Source organism: Maylandia zebra, linkage group LG23 (genome assembly GCF_041146795.1).
Source record: "Maylandia zebra isolate NMK-2024a linkage group LG23, Mzebra_GT3a, whole genome shotgun sequence".
NCBI classification, from domain to species: Eukaryota; Metazoa; Chordata; class Actinopteri; order Cichliformes; family Cichlidae; genus Maylandia; species Maylandia zebra.
In genome coordinates, this window is record NC_135188.1 from 2,804,079 (window position 1) to 2,829,345 (window position 25,267).

The window sequence follows — 25,267 nt, forward strand, 5'->3', positions numbered from 1 at the left end:
TGAAGTATCTTTTTACAATAATGACCATTTTACATTCTGAAGGATTCATTTGTATTGAAATGACCTCGTCTGACTGTCTGCATAAGTAAGGAAGTAAAAAAGTCTTTATCAGCCAAACCTTGTAGGGAAACAGCGCCCCTTAGTGGGCCGAATGAAACAGGAAGTGATCGAAATCACGGTTTCTACACATGGAAAAACTGGAGCGAAAGACGCTTTGTGTCACCGTGCAGTGTTTGGTTTGTTTGCCTGAGCTGCAGCCGATCCTGCGTTAGCGCGGCTGTTTCTGGCACGGCTGGTTGCTCCAGTCTGTCTTCATTTTATCGCAGGGCTGCAGCTGCACTTGGCTCACATTTACTGAACTTTAAGCCCAGTCCAAAGGTTCCCCCACGCTGTCACTGAAGTTTACTGCGTCTGAGCATCAGCGGGCAAATTGCTGTCTTGAACTGCAGGACGTTTGAGGGGTTTTATTCTTCTTCTTTTTGTTTAAAGTCCTTGAAAGCTCTCAGATGGATTCCGCACGGCAAACTGTCCTGTCTGTACACCAGAGGATAGTCGACAATGGAGGTATGATGTTGATTATTTTCCCACATGTGTGTTACGCTTTTATTGCTTTTTCTTTTTGCATCCCTGTGTCTCGTGTGGTTGTTGGGCAGATTTTCAGTGTAAAAGGAAACCTTGTCTTAGTCTGTTGAATGAGTGGGAAGATGCAGATGTGCTCCAGAGCTCGGCTTCACAGTGACTGCTCTGTGGTTTTTGCCACATGACTGTCTGAATGAGCGTGACACTTTTTATCTTGTTATTGTCTTGTTACAATTATCTTTGTAATAGGCATAGAGGAGCAGCAGGCATCCAAGCTCACTCACCAAGAATGTTTATGGAGAAAACTAGTTGCTTAGCTGCTTGTTCATAAATGCTTGAAAACAGCACATGTACATGTACACTCACTGGTGCTCCTGTTCAACCTTATTTGTTAGAGAAATATTTAATCAGCCAATCACATGGCACATGACATTGTTATATTTGCCACACAACTGTATTTACATTTGATAGAGAATGGACCAAAAAAAAGAAGAAAGTATCCAGTGAGCAGCAGGTCTCTGGCTGAAAAATGCCTTGTTGGTGTCAAAGGTCAGAGGATAGGAAGGCAACTGTAACTCAAAAACAAAAAATAAAAATCCCTTGGAGCAGATGGGCGCCACGCCTGTCAGCTAAGAACGGGAAACTGAAGTTACAGTTTGCACGCTGAACAACAGAAGACTGGAAAAATGCTGCCTGTACTGATGAATCTGAAACATGCATGAATACCATGGATGCATCCGTTCTTGTATCAACAGTTCATACTGTTGAAGGTGGTGTAATGGTGTGTGGGGGTCAGTGTTGGTCAAGTTACTTGAAAAAAGTAATTAGTAACTAATTACTGATTACTCCCCCAAAAAAGTAATCCTGTTACTTTACTGATTACTTATTTTCAAAAGTAATTAATTACTTAGGTTGTAAATCGTGTTTTTAAAAAGTAACTGAGTAGGTGATAAAGTGATAGATCTCTCAGCCCAATTCTACTTTTTCTACATAATCCATCATACAAAATGTAATCAGATGGAAAAGTCTCTTTTTAAAACTTGTTTTATTAGTTTTAATCTTTTAACTTTATGCATCAAGCAAAAATTTAATTATATGCAACATTCTCTGACTGGAAGAAATTAGTTTAACATTTAAACCTATTTTCTGCACATTCCAGCACATAAAATAAAATATTTTTTGTGTTTACACTCAGTCTTTCAAATAGATGCAAGTAAAACACAGCAGAAAATAAATAAAATCAAAGACTCAGCGGTCCTGTTGCTCTATTTTCACCTGTAAAGCAGGAGTGGGGCAGGCGGAGGTTTACCCTGGTGCAGGTGTGCCGCGGTCAGTGGAAGAATCCGCGAGTTTCTCTGTGAGTTTCCCATTACGTCATAGCTACTCGGTGCTTGTTGGAAGTTTAGGGGTTTTTGTCGCTGTAAAAAGAAGTTTGCTTCCCACGCACAGCGGACACTAATGTTTTTGTCACTTTTTATGGAATCAAACTCAAAGTAAGGTCAGTACTTCCACGCTTTAAACGCTGCACGCTCATACTCTCTCTGCACTCGATATATGATCCACTGTTGATCTGCACACAGCTGTTGTCACTAACGTCGCACTCGCTTACGTCACTGTCATGAGACATTCTTGCAAAGAAATCACAGTTTTAGTAACGCAGTAACGCAGCGTTCCTACGGGAAAGTAAGGGTAATCTAATTACCGTTTTTGCGATAGTAATCCCTTACTTTACCCGTCACTTTAAAAAGTAATCAGATTACATGCCCATCTCTGGTGGGGGTATTTTCATGGTCCCTTAGTACCAAGTGATCATTGTTTAAACAGGTCGCTGTGCTCAAAGGGCCTTCACAGTCACCAGATGTCACGAGAGCACCTTTGTGGTGGGTTGGGAGAATGCAAGCGGCTGTGTGATGCTGTCATGTCAACATGGACCAAAATCTCTGAAGAAGGTTTGCAGCACCTTGTTGAAATCTGTGTTATGAAGAATTGAGGCAAAAGGTGGCCCAGCACTGTACCTAATCAAGTGGCCGGGGAGTGCATATTAACTAAGTTGCAGCAAGGTTCACTTTTTTGCATTTCCTGAGCAGCCTTGAGACAAAAACCACATCTCAGGAATCATTGGTGAGAAATTCGTGAGATCACAGCAGCTCCAATCATTATTTTACTTTGGATCTTTCCTTTAACACATTTGTTCATTTTTAAATTAAACCTAACCTGCAATTCCTGCTGTCCAGACAAGAGAACGGACCCCTGGCTGTTGGTCTACTCCCCAGTCCCGGTGACGCTCATCTTCCTGCTTTATCTGTTTGTAATCTGGGCCGGCCCTCGTCTGATGAAGCACAGGGAACCCTTTGAGCTCAAAGTGGTCCTCATTGTTTACAACTTCGCCATGGTTGGCCTGTCTGTGTATATGTGCCATGAGGTGTGTTTAAGCTGCTTCTTTGTTCTGTTATAACAGGGAAACTAATTAACCAACCAGCTTATGAGCAAAGCAATGATGTGTTTGAACAGTGGCACAATGTCTCTGTACTTGCATCTGTGCACCAACCTAATGAATTCAAATATAGAGTTCAGCTGTGATTGAAGAGAAGATTTATAGATTCAGTTCAAAGGGTACTGAGACCCGTGTCCAATCTGTGCTTTGCAGGTTGGGTTCAGGTCAGGAAGAGATTATAGCGCTATAGGCATCAGACTACTACATGCTCTTTTTATCAGCAGTAACATCATCAATAAACACCAGTGAACCAGTTTAACTCGCGGTCGTACATGTTTTTGTCACAACATCCCCTCCAACATGTTTGGCTGATAATGTGGTGTGTTTTGGATCTTGAATCCTTCTTTTCTTCCTCTCTTTCTGCTAAACGTTCGTCTTAGTTTTGTCTGTCCAACGAATCTTGTTCCAGAACTAGTCCGTCTAGATGTTTGTAGCAAAGCCTCATCTGTCTTTACTATTGTTGGGTTCAATTTAATTCAATTCAATTTTATTTATATAGCGCCAAATCACAACAAAAGTCGCCTCAAGGCGCTTCATAGATACAGAGAAAAACCCAACAATCATATGACCCCCTATGAGCAGCACTTTGGCGACAGTGGGAAGGAAAAACTCCCTTTTAACAGGAAGAAACCTCCAGCAGAACCAGGCTCAGGGAGGGGCGGGGCCATCTGCTGTGATTGGTTGGGGTGAGAGAAGGAAGACAGGATAAAGACATGTTGTGGAAGAGAGACAGAGGTTAATAACAGATATGATTCAGTGCAGAGGTCTGTTAACACATAGTGAGTGAGAAAGGTGACTGGAAAGGAAAAACGCAATGCATCATGGGAATCCCCGGCAGCCTACGTCTATTGCAGCATAACTAAGGGAGGATTCAGGGTCACCTGGTCCAGCCCTAACTATATGCTTTAGCAAAAAGGAAAGTTTGAAGCCTAATCTTGAAAGTAGAGATAGTGTCTGTCTCCTGAATCCAAACTGGAAGCTGGTTCCACAGAAGAGGGGCCTGAAAACTGAAGGCTCTGCCTCCCATTCTACTTTTAAATACTCTAGGAACAACAAGTAGGCCTGCAGAGCGAGAGCGAAGTGCTCTAATAGGGTGATATGGTACTACAAGGTCATTAAGATAAGATGGGGCCTGATTATTTAAGACCTTGTATGTGAGGAGCAGGATTTTGAATTCAATTCTGGATTTAACAGGAAGCCAAAACAGGAGAAATCTGCTCTCTTTCTAGTCCCTGTCAGGACTCTTGCTGCAGCATTTTGGATCAGCTGAAGGCTTTTCAGGGAGTTTTTAGGACATCCTGATAATAATGAATTGCAGTCGTCCAGCCTGGAAGTAATAAACGCATGGTTCACGAGAAAGACGCTGTAATTTTAAGATTAGACTCAAAACGTTACTTTTTGATGAAGCTTGTAGTTGGGGTTAGATCAGGTGACCCTGAACGATCCTCACTCACGCTGCTGTTGTCTCAGACGGCTGCAGTACTTCATGTGATGCACTGAGCGCTTCTTCACCACTCCCCTCTTTTCTCTGCCCACGTGTCTTTACACGACTGCAGCGTGTCATTCAGTTTTTGTCCTCTCTTCCTTGGTCTGTGTTTGTACTGTCTCCACATGCGCTGCCCCACCCTGAGCCTGCTTTAGGCTTCTTCCTGTTAAAGGGAGTTTTTTTTAGGTTTTTTTGTTTTTTGTTCTGTGCTTACTCAGCGGGTGTCACTTGATTGTTGGGTTTTACCTTAAAAACAGTGATCACATCATATTAGAACAAACAATGACAAGAAGAGTGGACACAGAGGAGAATATAGATAACAATAACGGAAACACATCAATACAGTAATACAGTATTCGATATGAGCCAGTATCACAGAGAGCAGGAATGTAGTCGCTGCTGTCTGTTAATGATGTGCGGATATGTCTACAGTTCTGTATATTAACATTTACAGTTTTCACTACTTTTTAAACGTGTTTTTAAAGGATAATTTCGAGTCTAGTAGCACTCCCAAATTCATAAATTCCTCAACATGAATTAGTTCTTGTTATTCGGGTATTGTCATTTTCATATTGGTCATAAAAAATGAGGATGTGAGCCAAACGTCGTCGGCTATCGGACTACTTAAAAAACAGAGGAACATGTTTAAAAAAATTTATTTGTTCTTCTTGAAGTGCTACTGCAATATCCTCATTAACCTCTTTAACTACAGCTGGAAATCTTAGTGTCAATAACCTCAATTTTCTAATCCTTGAAAATCCATTGTGGTGGTGAACAGATGCAAACTTTCCAAATACTTTGATAAACCTGACTGCATGACCCAAAGCACACATGTTAAAATACTTCTGTACAGTATTTAATTTATTAATAACTGTGTTTTAGAAAGTCTCGTTTCATGAGATATGTGAAGATGAATAACTGCCTGATTATTTTCAGTTCCTTGTTACATCCTGGCTCCTTAACTACAGCTTGCTGTGTCAGCCTGTAGATTACAGCACCAGTCCGCTGGCAATGAGGGTAAGAAAGTTATGCATTGAGTATATTTTGTGGTTTGTTTGTTGTGTGTGTGTCTGTTGAGAAGTTTGATGCATATCATACATACCTGACAAACAGTTTATACAGAAGTTACACTTTTTCCCCAGATGGCCAGAGTGTGCTGGTGGTTTTTCTTCTCTAAGGTCATAGAGCTCAGTGACACGGTATGTATCTACACAGCCCAACCTAAGCTGATGCACTCTTTCCTGATCCTGTGCCACAGCAGCATCGCCTCCGTACCAACTTCTAAACCTTCCCTTTAAATGTTGCTTGTATCTCCTGATTGTTTTCCATCCACTCCACCCTGCTCTTCTCCACCTCTTCACCTTTTCTTCATCCTCCATCACCTTTCTGCTCTATCAGCCTGTCCATTGCCACTGGAAGCGGGAAAAGCTCAGAGTGTAACTGAACCTTCATCTTAAACCCATCTGTCACTCTCAGGATCAATGCTGAGACCCTCTTTGGAGGGTCCGCCACATTAGGTGCTGTTCAAAAACAACGAGATTAAAAAATGTTGTAAATGTTTGTTGGCCCGTAGACATTTTCAAAGAATAGAACAGCAGGTGGGGATGCAGTCGAGCAGACAATCGTTGCTGTAAGGCTAAAGCAGAGCGTGGGGTTCAAGTCCACACTGTCACCATTTTTTTAAAGACTAGCAAGTGGGAGCATAGAGAAATTTTTTGCATATGCGATGGATTGATCTTAACATAAGCTCCAGGAATATATCATTCCACGTTGCTACTGGTGCTGACTGTAAGTTTTTGTTTCTGGCAGAGAAAGGTGAGGATGTTCCAAAGCTTAAAACGATTAACATTGTGCTCTTCATCACATACGTCTCTGCTACTCTGTGTCCTCATGCAGTACAGCTCTTCTTTTGCGACAGTCTTGTATGCACCTAATACCCCAAAGGCACAGTCGTAGTCTTAGGAATTTCCTTCTCTTTTTTCCAGTAATCATACAATGTCTCACTTTCCAAGTAAACCTCACAGCTCCTCTTACACGTGTCCATTCTATCTGGACCAACCGGCTTTGCGTTTTCTTTCAATACTCACTGCTGCCCTGACTCTATGATTTAACTTTCTCTCATTTGCTCTTATTTTCTTTATTCTTCATCCCTGAAAATTACTCCTTTTGATTTTACCCATCTGTCACCTCTCAGTATGTTTCAGTATTTATGCTTCCTGTTCAGTTCCTTTCCTTCTAGCCCTTAGTACAGGCACTTTTCTCCTACCTTATGCTGTGGTGTCTGTGTCTGCTAAAGCTGCGAAGAAGAAAAAATACTTTTGTCTGGTGCTTTATTCAAGGAATAGATCACCATAGCAACTAGCACCTCATGTTTGATATGTCATATCTTTTCTTTCCTCACATATGATGTAGCTACAGATGGGGATCATTCACGTTAGGCGACTGCATAAACTTCAATTCAATTCAATTTTATTTATATAGCGCCAAATCACAACAAAAGTCGCCTCAAGGCGCTTCATAGATACAGAGAAAAACCCAACAATCATATGACCCCCTATGAGCAGCACTTTGGCGACAGTGGGAAGGAAAAACTCCCTTTTAACAGGAAGAAACCTCCGGCAGAACCAGGCTCAGGGAGGGGCGGGGCCATCTGCTGTGACCGGTTGGGGTGAGAGAAGGAAGACAGGATGAAGACATGCTGTGGAAGAGAGACAGAGGTTAATAACAGATATGATTCAATGCAGAGAGGTCTGTTAACACATAGTGAGTGAGAAAGGTGACTGGTGACTGCATTGCATATACATTGCTAGCTGCTAGCTGTAGCTCTTTGCTCATTTCTCTGTGTACAGCTCCTGATCATCCTGCGGAAGAAGAACAATCAGCTGACGTTCCTTCATGTTTACCATCACAGTACGATGATCTTCAACTGGTGGTCGGGAGTAAAGTATGTGGCAGGTGGACAGTGTGAGTATTCTCATACTGAAATATTTTGTCCTCAGATTTGTGACCTCATTCCCCCAAACAACCATAAAGTCCACTAAGAGTAAAATTAGCTCCACTGCTTTAACTAGCTTCTCCCTTTAGGGGTCGCCACAGTGGCTCATCTACCTCCACCTCCCCGATCTCTGGCATCCTTCTCTGTCACACTAGTCCTCTTAGTGGTCTTCCTCGTTCCCGCTTGCCTAACAGCTCCATCTCCATAATCCTTTTTCAAATATATATTTAAACCAGCTTTTCTGTGTGGAAAACCTTTTTCTGTTGTTTCCTGCAGCGTTCTTCGTCGGCCTGATCAACACCTTTGTCCACGTTATAATGTACTCTTACTATGGCCTGGCTGCACTCGGCCCTCACATGCAGAAATACCTGTGGTGGAAACGGTACCTGACATCTCTGCAGCTGGTGAGCGTCTCCAGCTCTGTAGTGAGATATTCAAAAATGTGCGCACCAGCATATTCGAATCATTAAACCGATCTGAACTGTGTCGCCTCTCCAGGTGCAGTTTGTCCTGATCGTTGTGCACACAGCGTACAACCTGTTCGCAGATTGCAACTACCCTGATGCCATGAATGCTGTGGTGGTTGGTTACTGCATCACCCTCATCATCCTCTTCAGTAACTTTTATTATCAGAGCTACCTCAGGAAGACGAAGAAGCAGAAATGAGACGCCGTGATGAGGCAACACACAGCTGAAACACAACGGTTTAAAAAAAATACAGACATATATATATGGGCATTATACATGATGTACATTAAAGGTTTATTTTTTGAAAAAATAAATCTGCAGTACTTCGCAGCGACCACTGGAGGGCGCAACAAGTCCACAGTGTGAAAGTTTTTCTCAGGGTGCTCAACACACAACTAGCTCTGGGGACTGACATTGCACAATATTTCGGGCTATAAATGCATTGGTGTGTTGCATTTGTTACGTAGTTGTCTTTATAAAAACAAACAATATAATAAACACAGAACAAATGTGAGCACCTGAAGAATCTGTCATTTATATTGTTTTTTAAAAAAGAGACACTGCGTGATGATTCAGTTATTTATTTCTTAAACTGAGGAATGACAAACATTCAAATGATTGCTGTAAACAAACTGTACATTTTATACATATAATAATAATTATAATAAAGTAGGATGGTTTCTCTGCCCAAACCCTCCTCCCGAGATAAATCCAAAAGCCAAAAAAAAACAAAAAACTACTTAACAAGAGAAATGCAAACTTTTTTTCCCCACTGATAAAACTTCACTGCAAAACGTTATATTCTCCTCTACACGTCAGTGTGGAGCAGACGTGTAGATTACCGAGAAAAAAAACAAAGAGGAGGAGAGGAGAGGTTTGTGGTGTTAAAATGAGATGTTGTATGTAGAAGCTCGAGCTGATTGTACTGTCTGTGTGCAGGTTTTAATGTCAATGTCATTTAATAACATTTAATTCAATTCAGTTTTATTTATATAGCGCCAACAGCTGTTGCCTTGAGGCGCATTACAGACTAAAACCTGCACCATCAACAACATCATTTATTTGCCGATCGTGCCCAGCAGTTTGCAGCCTGGTAACTTGGACCTTTATCCCAACAGGATTTTTGTTTTTCAGTCTGAATGCCAATTAGCATTAGCATGAATTAGAACGAATTTAAAGACTGCAGGAAGTTTCCATAATAGAAATAGAAATATCTGACTGTTTTCATGATGGGGTGCCCCATTATCAGACTATTCAAACACTGGTGTCCTTTTTTCAAACCTTTTTGTAGTCTCGTGCTTATTTTAGTGTTATTACTTGTACATTGGCCTTTGAAGTTATTCATGTTGTACAAAAGAAGTCAGTATTTGTTTGCTTGAACTGATCAAAGCAGATGCAGCTGAGTAGGCGCAATCATAAGAAGACAGTTTAATGTTTTAAGGAGTCATGAGGGAAAAAAAAGGTTGGGAAACACTACCATTGTTTTTGCCACTGAAGCCATTTCCATTCAGTGTCACAGTTGCATTTACATTATATTTAGCCTTATTTTTTCCACTTTATTGGTTTCTATCTTGCACTTAAGTCAGAATAACCCACTTACAATGTGATCTTTGTTCTGTTTTTGGAAAAATGAAACCAGAACTGAAGAAAAAAAAGATCTAAGCGTGTGAGGATGCATGAGGAAGGACCGCGGAGTAGTGTGGTGAAGCCTGTCTTGCTCTGGTGTTCCTTTATGTCTCTGTGTAGATGGAGGACATGTGGCTCAAGCTACGGTCAAAGCTGCCCACCTGGAAGAAAATGCTATCCTCTGGGCTGGATAAGAACTGGCAACCGCCGCCTCCCTGCAGCTCCTGGGTCAAGCTGAAGCCTGGAACAGATGCAGGGAAGAACAGTTTGTTTAATATGCTGATTAAATGGTGATACTTGCAGCTCAGCCTGTACACAGGCTAAGAGGACAATCATCCTCACCCGCAGAGCCGGTGTTGCTCGTCGACATGTGGAAGCCATTGGGCTGATGTGAAGTGTAGGTGTGAGAATCTCCCGGGACGTGGACGCCACCGACTGTCTGCTCCATCCTGTAGGAGTCTCCGAAATGGAAGCAGCTCTGGAAGCTGCCTTGGTATTCTAAGAAATGTTGGAGAATCATAGAGGGAGAGAGAAAAATAGAAGCTGGACTTCATCAGTTGCCATTACAGAGGGACTGTTTCCACTGTCACTAAGCGCCCGGTCCATCCGGCTGAAACGTAATATGGTTAAGTTATGACAATGCTATATTTGTGTTTGTGCTAACACTGCCAGGCTACACAGTATGTAGCATTTGTCCCCATCGTCTGAGTTTGTGATCCAGATCAACCGCAGGAGTCATGATAATGGGAAAGCAGCCCTTCCTGGAGCGCATTTACGCAACTGGCTGACCACAGCGTGGTTTGAGAGACGTCCATGTGTAGATCTTTACAGTGAAAACAGTGTTTAAGGCATTAGGAAAAATGCTCGGGAGTGACAGCTGAACCTGCCATGTTAGGACGCTGAGAGATGGCCGAATACACGAGCCAGCATTTTGTTGGCTAATTCAGCACGAGGAAAAGGCTTCCGGCATGTGGTTTTCCCCACTCTGTCTCTACGACTCGAATCTCTCGGGGTCCTAAAAACGGTCCGACAGAGCTGCGGGGCTGTATCGGCGCGCTAAGAGACAACTTCCTCTCTCTTTTATGTGGCAGTGAGTGCTGCAGCTTTTGGAAGAGGAGCTGAGTTGGGTTCAGATTGTAATTATCTTCAGGTGATCTGTTCCTATCGTAGGAAATCATAGAGTTACTGAATCACCTGCCACAGGAACCATTTTAGGATATTAAATTGAAACATGCAGGAAGTGATTCAAATTCCTGCAAAACAGATTTCCTGAAAGAAGTTAAGCTGCATTCTGCATTGAGTGTCGGGGTTAGCCTTACCGTCGCTGGCAGGCTGATGCTGGTGATAGTGAGGGTAAAGCTTGTGGTGAGGGTGGACATGCTGTTTCTCCAGTGGAGGAGGCGATGTCCCCGCTGTCTTCATCCCAGGAGACAGGAGGGAACCCGACACCCTGAAGCAGACACGGAGAAACTAGGAATAAAAAGCTCTCAATTTAAAGTCATTCCTTTCTTGACAGCCTCAGTAGTTTCTCAATAAAATGCTTCATGCACTGTGACGTCCCAATCAAAGCCGGAGCTGCATGCCGGCCTGCTAACCACATGATCCAACAAACCCAGCAGAGCAGTCAGTGATCCTGCACACACATAGAAGAAGAAACAGTCCAGGCATGTGGAAACTTGGGCTCCCCACACGTAATCTTCCTCCTACCGCATATTATGATCTTAAGTCAACAAACAGCAGAGTGTGCGTTGAAGCGAACACACACCAGTGCAGTAACCCTTGGCTTTGTGGCCGGGGAAGAAAAAAAATGCAACCCCTGTTTACCTTCATGACATTTAAGTGAAGAAATATTAAGTTAACGTGTTTGAGACTTTGTGGACTCCAGCCTGTGCAGATAGTGATATTTTAGGTAAAGATGCCTCTGTGCTATTGGACCCATTTGTTATTCGATACAGCAGCAGCAAATCTCCAAGCTTCACACGGTGCCAGTCCTGGCTAAACGGAGTTGGTTTTTCTTCAATCTCTGCATTTAAGAGGTGCACTCTGTGCTGGAAAAGCCACAAATATGACATCAAATCTTGAAATCAAAGCAAAATTATGAAATGTTTTCGCTGTTCGGTGCCAGTTGAACTAATTGACTTTGCAAAATCTATAGTATGACATCAGAAAACTGCAATGTGCTTCATCACCACATCTTACTTTCTAACGTGAAGTTTCCTGCTGTCATGATGACTATGACCCATCCATCCATCTTCTGTTGACAGGATGACAGGTAGTGGGGGTAGCAGTTTAAGCAGGGACATCCAGAGCCCCCAGCTCTTCCATGGAGCCAACAAGGTGCTCCCAAGTGGGCCTCCACTGGTCTCGCCCTATCTCTAAGGGAGAGCCCATTTCTGCCATTTATATCAGTAATTTCATTATTTTGGTCAGAGCTCATGATCACAGGTGAGGGGAGGGAGGCAGCTTTGCATCCACCCTAAGCTCTCTCTACATCCAGTAAAACATATACAGTCCATATTACTACTGATGCCACACCGTCTGTCAATCTCCTGATCTCAAAGATGATTGAAGTATTTCAATGGAATTTGAGTTTCAAGCTTAGTTTGTCTAGAAAAGTAACTTATAACTAAATCACACTGCAGTCTGACTTCATTACTAATAGTTTGAATTTGTTTCCATTCCCTCAGATTTAGTCCTGATGTTGATGCTGCTATAATGACAAGTAATGAAAGAAACGTGGTAAAAAGGAAGTTGCTGGTTTGGTGGTCCTAGTCTTAAAAGTCTAAAAATAACAAATATAACTTTGCTAAATATATGCTGGGAGATTACTGCAAGTTACCCTTAATGACCTTCAGCATCGTATGAGCTGGCGTGGACACTCTGCGTCCGCATGCTGACTTTCAGATGCCTCCAACACAATGGCGATTTAGTCTCCTCATAAAACACTAGGGCTGCCACGATTAGGCGACTAGTCACGATTACGTTGACGATTTTGATAGTCGACTAATAGTCGACGCGTCGTTTGAAGCTTTGTAAGATCCCAAAAGACGCAGGAATAAGTAGCAGGATTTAAGAGTGTAATAACGGACTGAAACAGAAGATGGCAGCACTACATGTACAAGGATGCCAGCTGCCGTTAAACCCCGAAGAAGAAGCTGTGTCCCAGAATTCATAGCGCAGCCCAGCTCAGTTTCCAACAATGGCGGCAGCTAGTTAGTTTTAACTTTACTCTTATTATTCTTTCTGGGTCACAAAATAAACATTTAACATATTTTCAGGCGAGAATGTAGCTGTGTAAACCTCAAATATCTGCTCAGTTTATCAGGACACCACATATTTTCAAAAGCGCTCCGACGTTTTCGGAGATGTCTGTTACCCACTAGCTCGATAGCTAGCCGGGGGCTAGGCTAACTAGAGCCGTGAGAACACCGGACTCCCGGCAAATCGTTTTCAAACCCACCGCCGTCTTTCGCTACTCAGGTTAAACATGATATATGAGTCACTTAGATAACTTAACAATGTTATTGTTTGGCTTTTTTTTAGTATTTTATTTGTTCCTGAGTAAATCGGTTTGGATGAGATTAAAGTTATAGTTTTTACACAGCTGAATAAACAGACAGCTGATTATCAGAAGTGTGAGATGCTCCAGAATTTACTCCGGTGTCCTGTTATATTTTAGATAGCAAGGAGTTTATTAAACTTCACCGAAACAATCTGCAAATTTCATTACAATTTAATAAACTATCATCTTGTCTTTATTTTTAGTTAGCACAGACCTTAAACACTTAAAGCTGTAAGCTAATGATAGTTATATAAGACCAGATGCTGCTGGTGCAATAAGCTGTACGTTTTACGTTCAATGGATGATGATCTGAGTAGTCGACTATCAAAATAATCGTTTGTGGCAGCCCTATAAAACACACAACCAACAGTGTGCTGAGGCTACCGGACTGACCTTTATTCCACTAAAGTTAGGTTTGGTTGTTTATTGTTAAGGACAAACTGAGGAGCGAGAGCAGACAGAAAAACATGCTTATTCGTTCTTTCGTTGACTCGAAATGGAAAACACATCGACCACCATCCCAAAATTTAAATGGCTGCAACACTTTTTTAATCAATAAAACCGACCAAAATATAAAACAAATGAAAGAAGCCAAGGGTGAAACAAACGATACGTGACTTGTTCATTATTGATGTTTGGAGGTGCTGGAAGGCAGACTCCACCTCCAGACTAATGGTTTCCCCGTTTTCAGACAGCTTTAGTTTTATATTCAAAGTAACGCTGGCAAAAAAGTGAATGATTATTCCTTTACTGTAAAGGCCACATCAGGCCAAGCTTAAACAAACAGGAGGAAAAAAGTGGATTTAATGTATGCCTTCATCACATCATGGTAATAAATGCATCCAGAAGCAGTAAGAACCAGGTCTGGTATTTATTCAGACACTTGCCTGGATGTTAAAGTTTACACAAAACTCAAAATGAGCGATTTAACGACTTAATGTTGTACACTTGACATTAACTTAATGAAACAGAAAGCTGGTCCAAATCCAGACTGATGGACAACAGACCTGCTTTTAAAAAATGGAGCTGCCCAGTCGCCTCCCCAAATATTCAGCAGCTACTTATTACTGCATATCAGGAATGCCAACACAAACTGCTGCTGTGTTACTATGTGCGCTGTGCTGCAGGGGCATATGGTTTGTGCTAAGCGCTATATGACTGTGATGACAGAGAGCTGCTGGAGGCAGCTGAGCCCAGAGATGACTGCTCATTGCTGGCCTGGCTGGAGCCTGCTATATGACCTACTGCTCCATGCACGAGGGGCGTCCCACCCAGCACTCAGTAGCTGGCAGAGGCTTCGTGCGGGGCATTTGGCAGAGAGCACCGATCAAGAGGAGACGGTAAACGATGTCAAGCGAAAGTGCAAAAACTTGGAAGGCTTTCTTGCTGAATTATTTAACATTTTATTTAGCCGTACATCGCTTCAGGCTCCGCTGCTTCTACATTTATCACGGTGCTCATCATAAAACTGGATCCAGAAAATACAGTTTGGCTTCGGTTCTGTAAGAAAGGTCGTGTTGTTGCTCCTGTCTGTTCACCTGTGTCATAAATGTAAAAACAGTTCCCACGAATTCTGGTTGAAAAACAGACCCTGAAGCGAGTGAACATGAAAGGAACCATGCTTACTTTTACTTACCTTGATTCCTCTTTATTTTACGAGGAGAATAAAGCACGTTTGTTTTATTTGTCAGAAAATGGCAATGCAGATATAGGTTTTATACAGAAAGAATACTGAGCTTATGAAAGTGATTCTTTTTACATCTTAGCTCACTAATTAAACTCTAATAACACAACAACTGAACTGCTTTTATATCCTTTGATGCGTCACTCAGGTAGATGTTTGTAATGTAAAGGACTACATACTATATAGCCACTTTTAGTATTGTAAAAACTTTCTCAAAAACTCACCTTGAAACCTTGAAATACAAGTTCAAATCGAGGTGGCAGGATTGCTGATTATTACTGTTTAAGGCTTTAAGGTGCCTTCTCCTTGCTGCCCTTGCCTTTGGAGCCCATCAGCACAAACCTGACGGTGCTTGTGTGACACCTTGTGTGACTCCAGCCCTGGAGAAGCTAGCGCTGCGAGCCTGGCTAATCCATGTGCTGGCACGGCGCCGCTGCGTGGCCATGTGTTCCTGCAGAGAGCACCATTCCCCCAGGAGCTGCTGTCAGCACAAACTCAGGAAACAGTTATACTGTTCATATTTTTACAAGCTGCCTCTATGTGTAGCTAAAGTGAATCATAAGCTAATCACTGCCAGCTGCCTCAGGCATTGCTCTAGCTTGCTAGCCACTCAAGCTCAAGGTATGAGGGGAATCTTTCATATGCCACATTAATCTCTCCCTGAAATTCACCTTCACTGACCATCCTGCACTCCTCTGCTTTTCCCGGTCACCCCACCTCTGTCCTAATGTAAGGACAGAGGGATTTGACCCCTGACCTTATTATTTCTGAAGCTAGAATAGGAGGGGATAGTAAGCTGAGGCTTTGATATTTCTTTTACAAAGAAGGAATTTGAAGATTTCAAAAATGCTCACATACTGATGAATAACGTAAACTTTGACCTGTGCTGGAAAAAGTTTACTTATAGAGATGGGAAATCGTTGCTCATTTCAGATCAGAGGCTTTTTTAACTTGACTGGATGGTTTGTGATTCAGAGGAATGAGGTAGGTGACTAAACTCTGCCGTTTGAAATGCTACCAGGAGATCAGAGGGACATTCAAACCTGGGCTGTTTGAAGCCGCCCTGAAGTCATAAAATTGCTTGTACTCAGGTATGCGGGCATGGACGTCATCTCCGCTAGCCTGCAGCTATTGTCCAGAAACATTACAGCTCATCTTAATAAAGATAAGCTACCCGTGAAGTCTTGGCTCCCTGCATGGAGGCATGATGGGATGGAAAGTAACATGAAGATTCATGAACAGTGCTGATCTGCTCCTCGTTCATCTTCCTTCACCTGCAGCTAACTGTCCCACTAGGGAGCGGGAATAAGACCCTGTTCTCCACAGGCCCTGCAAACTCCCCAAAACACCCTTCGCCTCCCCTCTCGTCTCCCCCCACTTTTTTGCAGCCGACCATTAAGCCCCTCTGATGGATGACAGGGGCTTCTTTGGCACAGATCGGTGGGAACGCTTCTGTTTCTGGTTAGCAAACTAAAACAGTGTTTGAGAGACAGACAACAGCATCCTGGTTAAAGCTAAGCTAAAGCTAAGCCAGCCCCGAAGGCCCCAGCCTCCGTTAGTCCCAGAAAGATATCTGCCCCAAACTGAGCAGATCCACCTTTAATCACTATAGTCTCCTACTCTGAGGAATTCTTACTGTAAATCATCTGAATCTTTTCTCCCAGTTAACTGTTTGTGTAGTCGGGTTAATTGAAGGCAACACATTATTAACTGAGGCCCGCAAAATGAGTGACTGACCACATACTGCCATGAGCGACTACCTCAAAAATGCTTTTGTTTGGGTTTTGAGACTGACACTCATTTTCTGGCTGGTTGGAGAACGATAATGGCTGGAAGAAAGACAGTGTAGAGTTACAAGCCGTGAACGTGCCCCTTCCAGAGCGGGAACTCTTAATGTAGCTCTGTGCCGACTGTGCTGCCACTCTAATCCAATTAGCCTGCGTCAATCACTGCCGAGGTATCAAACCGCCTCAGACTAATATTTGCAGAGGGGCTCTAATATCAATACGCAGGTAAAGGCTGCAGCTCCCCACCCCCTCTGCAATTATATAACCACACTCGGGTGAAGCAGTGAATGACAACATTTACCACCCGTCTCTCTGTGCTCGGAGGCCGCCGTGGTCGAACAACCGTTTCTGTGAGAGGGGCCCTGCGCGCACACTTGTGCCGCAGTGATTGCTAGGTGTATTTTAACTGGCATATCTTAGTATTAGCTTCAGAAAAATGACACTGGTATTTACAAAGTAAAAGGAGTCTAAATGGCCCATTTGAGCCAGGGTAAACACATTTAGCCGTGAGGTCAGAGGCTGCCACACCGGAGGAAGGTTAGTTTGATAATTTTGTCAAAATGTTTAATGTCCTGCTAAACCGTTTGGGGAAAAACAAATGCAGTGCTGATATTGACTTTGGCAACAGCCTGTATACTTAAGGCTTTAAACATGTAAATCAAACGCTCCATCTTCAGGCAAATGCAAGCAGACATTGCTGCAGGTCTGACGCCTCGCCCCCGCCCTCCGTCTATACCGTGTGATCAACAGATAGAGCTCTACAGCATGTGCCTTCGTGAAAGCTCTTTTAGGTCATCTCGAGCTGCTGAAATGTGCAAATTTGGGAATTGCTGTCGTTTTAATGCAATGCTGTCATCACGTTACTCGAGTTAAGTTGGGGACGCAAAGATGTGCATGAAAAGGGAGCTACGTCATTGGACCACATGGGGCACTATCACCAAGCTGCACCGGCATGTTCCTCATCAAGTACGGACAGGAGCAGACGCAGTCCGACTCTCACTTCCAATATGTCGCCCTGCCTGTGCAGCCGAGTATCCCCTCACAAAGTCCTTTTCACTTTCCATGCCTGTGCTCGCACTGCTAATTGTGCGTGCTGCTGAGAAAAGAGCCACAGGAACCGCGAGGTAATTTTGACAGGCTTCTCCTTCTGCTTTCAAGGCTTGAAACAACACACCAGCTTCCAGATGCTTCCCGGCCATCCCGACGTCTCTTGAGCGCCGCTCGGACGTTTACATCCAGGCGGTTTCACCGCTCTGCTCGGCTGCTCTGTTTGTGCTGGATGGCGAGCGGTCTGCTGTACCTCACACCCCAATCATAACCAATCACGTGTATTTCCTGGATATGTAAACTCGCCCCCACACACGGAGACACACACACACACATAAGTACAAATGTATGTGCAGCTCTTTAAAGTAAGGAAGCCATCAAAGATCATTCTGTAATATGCGGGTGTTGTATATACACCCAAAGAGGGGAGCACGGAGTTAAAAGAAAGCATGTTTATGTAACACAATCACTTTTGTAACACAGTTTATGATGCTTGATTCCATCCACTCTTTCTCAATGTTATTAAACTGTACAGGACTGTTTTCCTTCCCTACCTCCCTGGTTTTTAGACACATTGCTTTAGCACAGCACACACTGTGCCTCCTGACGACACCCGGGTTCTGTAACTCTGCTCTGCAGGCTCTCTGGGGAAATTATCAGCACTAATAGGAAACATCCTGCAAATCACACACATGCACACACTCAGAGATGCACGAGAAGAGCTGCTCGAGCTGTTGCTGAGCAAGGCAGTCGCACCTGGAGGAGCTGCGGGTTTCGTGCGTCGTCTTTTGAAATGTTTGCGTCGACTTTAAGCGGGAGCTCTGCAAAGATACAGTTAATTAATGAATTCCCGGGATCATGGATTGGTTCAGTGGAAGCACATTTGTCTTGACTAAAGATGTAGCAACACTGGTATTCTTACTAAACCGTATTCAGTTTTATTGCTTCTTAAAAGTATCTCCAGATGTGCTTATTTTCACAATTACCTGAAAGATGCATCACTGGTTTAAACGTCATTGTGTTGCTTGCATTTGTTGCATAGCTGAACAACAGCAGTACATCAAGGTCTATAAAATGTAAAATGTAATCTCGAGGTTTTTAAAGAGAACCGCTCGATGGTGAAAGAGCTCACAGAACATAAACACAAGAGGACGATGCTATCACACGGCTTTGATACTCTCACCAAAGTGTGAACCGTGACCGCTCGAAACAGAGCTGGTGATGTGTCACATTGACCGCGTGGTGACCAGCACTGCCCGTCTTCCCACGAGGGACGTCAAAGGAGCTGAGAAGTTGATTTTGTTTCCAGTAAGAAAGCCAAGATGGGTTTGTCAGCAGGACCATGAGGCTTAACCTAACATGAGCTAAGAGGGTTCGGCCGGGACTCGGGATGATAAATAGGTGAAAAATAATGGAGGCAGTAAAGTGTAATCATAATGTCAGGGAACGTCTTAAGAGAAGAACAGCGCTTGCACTTTCACTGAACTTTGTCGTACACGTTGTTTGTATGCAGTAAAACAAACACTCGGTGTCCTTTGACCTTTTCAAAACATGATGTGATATGACTTCAATTATATGACAGAATTGTGACAAAGCCGTCCATGACTGTTTGCAGGATTATTCATTCATTAATCAGATTCATGTTTACATTTCCCACCCTTCATGACACATCTCTAGTTTCCCAGCGACCCAGACCTTCGGAGTGACATACCTCAGCGTCTAAATACAAATCGAGGGCTTGTTACTCACCCGTCTCTCGTGCCGTCCATGGCAGCCAGCGGGGACAGGTGGTGAGGGCTGCCGAGGTCTCGATCCAGTCGGTGCTGTCGGGTCGGCAGGTCAGCGGTGGAGCCAGAGTTGGGGGTGGGGGTGAGCAGCTCCACTGGGGCGCTGTGATGGGGGGTACTGGAGCCAGTGTACAGGCCTGAAAGACAAACAAAGCTAATTCGGTAAACGTGCCAAATAAACTCAAGGCCCCCGTGCTTCATCTCTCCCTCGAGCAAATTAAAAGCCATTTCATGGCAACAGGATTTTGTTTTGACAACTTTCATCCAATCAGTGTGCTTTGTAAAATAAAAAGTTCTGTGTTTGCGCTGTGTGTAATTTAGGGTACATTGTTTGTGCTGCCACAGGGACTCGCCTTGTTTGTCCTTTTTTGTATTACACAATAATAAACTAAAATGTTACATGTGTTCAGTGACTTTGAACAGTAGGTCCTTTAAAGCTACAAATATATGATATAAGGAAATCTGCAGAAGAGCATGTGATAATCTGCTGACTGTTCCAATATGTCTTTTACTTTTTGATCATTTCAGTTTTTCCAAATGATATTACAGTTACATGTTGTTGATGCACCGGTCTGTGGGGGCATTATTATCTTCTTTTACTGGTTGCATGTTGCCAACCTTTTCTACTGTTTCAAGCTGCAAACTGTTATTAAATACGGACTCCTTTTCTTCTTTGCAAACTAGGAACTGCAAATAATAACTGTCACAACTGTTTTTACTATTATTATCTTCAGCGAAGATGCTTCCAAAGCCCAATTTGACAACAAAAAAGGGCTGTTTTGTCCAAAAATGAATCCCAGGGGTGTTCATTTTAAAAGGATAAAACAAACGAGTGGAACTGTTACTGTCTTACTGCTGTTAACATGTGGCTAGTTAGACTTTGGAGATCCACACGACTGTGCACAAGTCTTGAGCCTTCCCTCATTTCTGTATATTTTGGTTCCACTGGCGCTCTCGTAATTTTCTAACGCTTCATTTAACACGGGTCCACCGGCAGGCCCATTTTACAAGCACTTTTTAAATGATCCCAACTCCACTGCTGTTTGTGCTGGAGACAAAATCCACCTTGTTTCAGAAAGAAGAGAAGACAAACTTTATGTTTGGTGTACTACGGTATCACAAGGCACTGTTCGAACACAGACAGGAAAAAAATCAGCCACATTCACATTACCATACATGTATCCCTCAGACCTGCATAAATCTTGGTCAATAAAGGGTTAAAGATGTCTTGAGCAACAGTTCTCCAGGATTTCTGAAGGTCTGTAAAAGTCGTTCTTTGGACATTGGTGCTTTTTCAAGGTCAAGGTCAAGGTCAAATTTATTTATATAGCACATTTCAAACAGCCGATGCTGCACAAAGTGCTTAACAATATAAAAATGGTATTAAAAAGAAACACTGTAATACAATAATAACAATAAAAAACAATAATAGGACAATAAAAGTATTAAAACAATAACTAAACTAATTCAAATAAGACCAAAATACTTGGGTCATAGTGTGTTAAAAGCCAGGGCATAGAAATGTGTCTTTAGTAATGATTTAAATTGCTCAAGTGTTTGTGCAGATCTAATATTTAAGGGGAGACTATTCCAAAGTCTGGGACCTGCCACAGAGAAGGATCTATCACCACGGGATTTGAGATTAGTCCGTGGGATTTTTGACTCATTTTCAGTCAAGTCATTGAACCCAACCGTTTTCAGAGGAAGACGTCAAACAACTTAAAAAATGAGCCTGTCACAAAAGTACATATTTTATTCTAATTTCTTTAGTTAAAAAAAGGCCAAAAAATTAACAGTCTGACTTACACAAAATAGTATTTTTTGCACCAACGAGGTGATTCTCACACAGCTATAAAACTTGGCATTTGTTGACATGGTGTTCAGTGTGTGCTCACAGAACTTGAACAAACTGAAGAAGCGGAGGACGTGCCAGGCCTAAAAAGAAAAAACCACCACCAAAATCTACACCAGATGGACAGTATCTCAAAGTCATGTTTCTACCAGTTTAATTTAATCAAAAATCATCATCCACAGGGACGAGAACTGCCTGCCCCACTCTGGACAGTCTTGTTAAGCAAGAGTCAACTTGATCTTTCCTTTTTTTCCTCTTTGCATCTTCTGCTAAGTTTAGCAGCTGATTTCTTTCCCAGCATCCAAACAGCGAGAAGCACATTGACTGTCTGGGGCAGTTAACCGGCAACGAGAGCAGAAGACGGGAGGAGATGAAAGGAAGAGGAAAGATGGGTGCTCCTGGTTTTTGCAGTTTTCAGGCCAGCTGTTCTCAAGTGGAAGCATGCCGAGGCCTGATCTGACAGCGCTCTGAAATGGTTACAAGCTTGATTCATTACCCCGAAATCATCAATCACAGACCTTAAATGTTTTCCCCTTTAGCCCCAACATCTGCTGGCACACCGGCAAAACAGTCGACAAATAATGGCTGTGATTGCCTCAATTTCATCACCAGTTCCTTGTGGAGGAAGACAAAAAGGATCTGATGTTGCTCTTTAAGAGTTAGAGTGGGATTATGTACCAAAGACGCTGTCGAGCGGATTTGAAAAGCTTCTTGTTGAGTTCAGGAAGAAATCTCTGTGAGAAGAAACTGAGAGGATAGCAGCAGGAGCACATAAACCTCTGTACTCAACTATGATGAGTCCTTCCTCTGGTTAATCAGGGAACACTCTAATTATGCTCTATAAAACAGAGAGGGGGGGTTCTCGTAACTCTTGCTGCAGACATGTGAATAGGAACAGACTTATAAGCAGTGAACAGGAAAACAAGTTTAGCTCTGACTGGAAGCATGACTCATTTTCTGCTCCACAAGTGTTAATGATGGGATGGCTGCCCACTTTGGCCCACTACTTACATGCATCCTATTGGCTCTAGAACAAAGAGAAAGTCGTGTAAATAGAGATCCTGAAGTCTAACCTTTTCTGACCTCGAATAACACGGCGTCCTTGACTGCTTTAGCTCCTCTGGGGCTTTAAATGATTTAAACCAAGACAGAAAGCAACATCTCTCAGAAAGAGAGGGGAGCAGAGGTAAAGAGCCAAGAAGTTGAGCTTTCATAGTCATCAACGGTGCGCCGAGATCCAGCAACAATAACAGACAACAGTGGGGAGCCTGGCTGTGGTAGAGGCAGAAAACAAGGACAGATGTGTCCATAAAGGGAGGAAGCTGCAGGGAATCTCTCTCGTCTTTAGGATGGTTATAATCCATTTATCTCTCTCTTGTTCCCAATTCAGTGTGGCGCTGACTTTTAGTGACGGTCAAACTCATCAGTTAGAAAAATGGAAGTTTAAAAGAAGCTTAAAGGCCACATGTGATGAATAAACTTTTCCAGTTCTAGTGGCTGCTAATGGTTTTTGCAGTCTTTGCATGACAGGGAGACAGGTTAACATGACATGGTTATGAAATCCAAACCAAACAAACAAAAGCACAAGGCTGTAACACTTCCCTTATAAACTCAAGTATGGACTAACGGCTAAAATGTTGATATAAAATCTGCACGAGCAATTAAAGTTCAATTATGTGGTGTGGATTGTTTATCTTTTGACCAAAGGCACCACCAAGTATGATTTTCACTGCCTGAGAGTGCAGAATTACCACAATACATCTGCAGGAATGTTGACATGGCTGCTGATTACCACCAATGACTCGGTGATTGCTTTGCCAGGTGTTGGGATTTCTGGCGGTCTGGACCTCACTTGCTGGCGTGCTCTTCTGCTTTGGAACAAATACTCCCTGGGCTTCGATGTTTTGAGATGTGGCCAGTCGATTTCACTCATATTTGAAATTGTTTAACCATGAATGATGTTGCTACTACTGGTGACACATTATATTTTGTATTTATGCCACATGTTTTCTTACCGAACTTCAATTTTTGTTCGTTTTATGAGAAAAATAAGTGGAAAGTTGAGATGTTTTATTGGTAAAGAAACCGATTAATTAAGAGATCAATTATTAGAGGAAGATCTGAGAATGACAGATGACAGGTGTGTACCTGTGAACATGTCTTGGCCCAATGCAGGAGAATGGCCATCTTTGCCATTGTAGAGGTGCTGCGTAGAGGTGGAGCTCTGGAGGTGCTGCATGGACAGACAGTCGCTCAGGACATCCTGCTCCAGGTGAGGGCAGGGCCGAAGCTGAGAAAAACAAGCAACGATAAGAATAAACTTCAAATGCTTACAAGAAATGATGATGAGTCATTTAAATGGAGAGAACTCCATCTGGTCTGCAAGATTACTCAATCGAAGAACAAGACGACTTCAGTTTGGCCTGTTCGTGGCTTGGACCTCGTGTGTGTGAGAGCGTTCGCTTCATCTTTTTGCAATAATGTGATTGTAATGTTGATCTGAAACAGTAAATCAGCAAATGAGAATAGAATTGTCAGTCAGGGGGAACCGGGGGAAAGATCATATGTTCTTTTTTGAGTCATGCGTTGGCCTTAGACATAATTGGTATGAACTCAGAGCCAATGTGAGATTGCTCCTGTTTCTTTCCCTGCCAACTTTAATGGGGGCAACTGAAGACAGATTTCAGCGAGATCACACGGCACAAAGATAAAATTCAAACCAAATGAAACCTGTGTCAGTTGACAAAATGAGACATCTGCCTTATGGATCGGTGGAATAGCTGAACTCTGTTGTATACATTACTGGATTTCTATGTAATAAAACATTATAGCTGCTGAGGTACACACAGGACTTCTTTACTGTCACCAGGAGGTTTAACTTTAAAAATGCCAAGATGTAAAAAGAGAGAATAGGATAGTATAGCTGACTATCTGATGTAGGCACAAAAACAGACTTCAGACTCCAGTGTATAAAGCAAATATGGCCACCGAGAAATAAGACACTGACTAGAGAACAGTGGAATCGACCTACGATCCTACTGGCATCTGCTTATACACCGTTACAGAGACAAGGATCAATGACAACCAGTTACTGTTAACCTCATCCTCTATTCAACACAACATTTACTGACAAGTTAAAGGAGAGTGATGGCAACGGTCCTGGTGAAGAATCCACTGCTGCAGGAGCTTCATAAACTAAACTGATATTTACATAGTGCTTTTCGGATTATATGGGCCAAAACACTTTACACAACAGGAGAAACGCTTTTTCTGCACATACAACATTTTATGTATTGCACAAACACACCAATAACTTCCTCAGGGTCAACCTGGGGTTTTGGTTGAGCAGGCAACCACATGCTGTAAGGCCAGAAAGCAGCGGCCGGGGTTCGAGTCCAACCCGCAGCCCTTTGCTGTGTGTCTTCCCCCCCCTCTCGCTCTTTTGTGTCCATCTCCACTGTCACTGTCCAATAAAGGCAAAAGCCCCCACCGACACACACACACATGGGGGGTTTAGGATCTTTGGTTTGGGGAAGAGCAGAGGTTAGAACCACTGACCTTCTAATTATTCTTATTAAACATAATGACCACACAGGCTAACAGCACAGGCTCAGACCTGCTTTGCAGAATAAAAGGGATGCTTTTTTTAAAAATGACTTTTTGGTGTATTTTGATGTTGCAGATTTGCAGCTGCAGATTTTGTCAGTTCCACATCCATGACGTGAATCTCCCACACTGTATAATCTGCACTGGTCACTCCACTGTATTGATATTTATATTTAGAAAAAGTGCAATACTGTAACAACTGCCACAAAAAACAAAAACTGTTGTACTGTTTAGTTTGTACTGCTGCTCATTCCTGTGCAATATCTGTGTGTACATATATTTATATATCTACAC

At 42.8% G+C, this 25,267-nt stretch overlaps 2 protein-coding genes across 6 annotated transcripts in view; one reads left to right on the forward strand and one right to left on the reverse strand.

Annotated features, from left to right (window-relative positions):
- The first annotated feature begins 164 nt into the window (after nt 1-164).
- Nucleotides 165-8,548, forward strand: elovl8b (ELOVL fatty acid elongase 8b). Of its 2 annotated transcripts, none has more exons than XM_004555071.3 (7): nt 165-564; nt 2,814-3,001; nt 5,496-5,576; nt 5,702-5,758; nt 7,409-7,523; nt 7,831-7,958; nt 8,053-8,548. In XM_004555071.3, exons 1-7 carry the CDS (start codon nt 507-509, stop codon nt 8,218-8,220), a joined length of 795 nt encoding a protein of 264 aa, XP_004555128.3. In that variant the 5' UTR covers nt 165-506; the 3' UTR covers nt 8,221-8,548. The 2 variants fall into 2 exon arrangements, with proteins under 2 accessions (XP_004555128.3, XP_076736902.1); XM_076880787.1 differs by lacking the exon at nt 165-564 and adding an exon at nt 1,962-2,077.
- Nucleotides 8,549-8,587: 39 nt separating this feature from the next.
- glis1b (GLIS family zinc finger 1b) overlaps nt 8,588-25,267 on the reverse strand; it is an 89,661-nt gene continuing 72,981 nt past the window's right edge. For all 4 annotated transcript variants that reach the window (XM_012920139.4, XM_004555068.4, XM_024798697.2 and 1 more), the window contains exons 7-11: nt 23,516-23,657; nt 19,478-19,652; nt 10,968-11,098; nt 9,991-10,146; nt 8,588-9,889 (exon numbers count right to left, since the gene is read on the reverse strand). In XM_012920139.4, the coding sequence (XP_012775593.2) occupies nt 9,753-9,889; nt 9,991-10,146; nt 10,968-11,098; nt 19,478-19,652; nt 23,516-23,657 (741 nt within the window). In that variant the 3' untranslated portion in view covers nt 8,588-9,752. The remainder of the gene's footprint in view (nt 9,890-9,990; nt 10,147-10,967; nt 11,099-19,477; nt 19,653-23,515; nt 23,658-25,267) is intronic.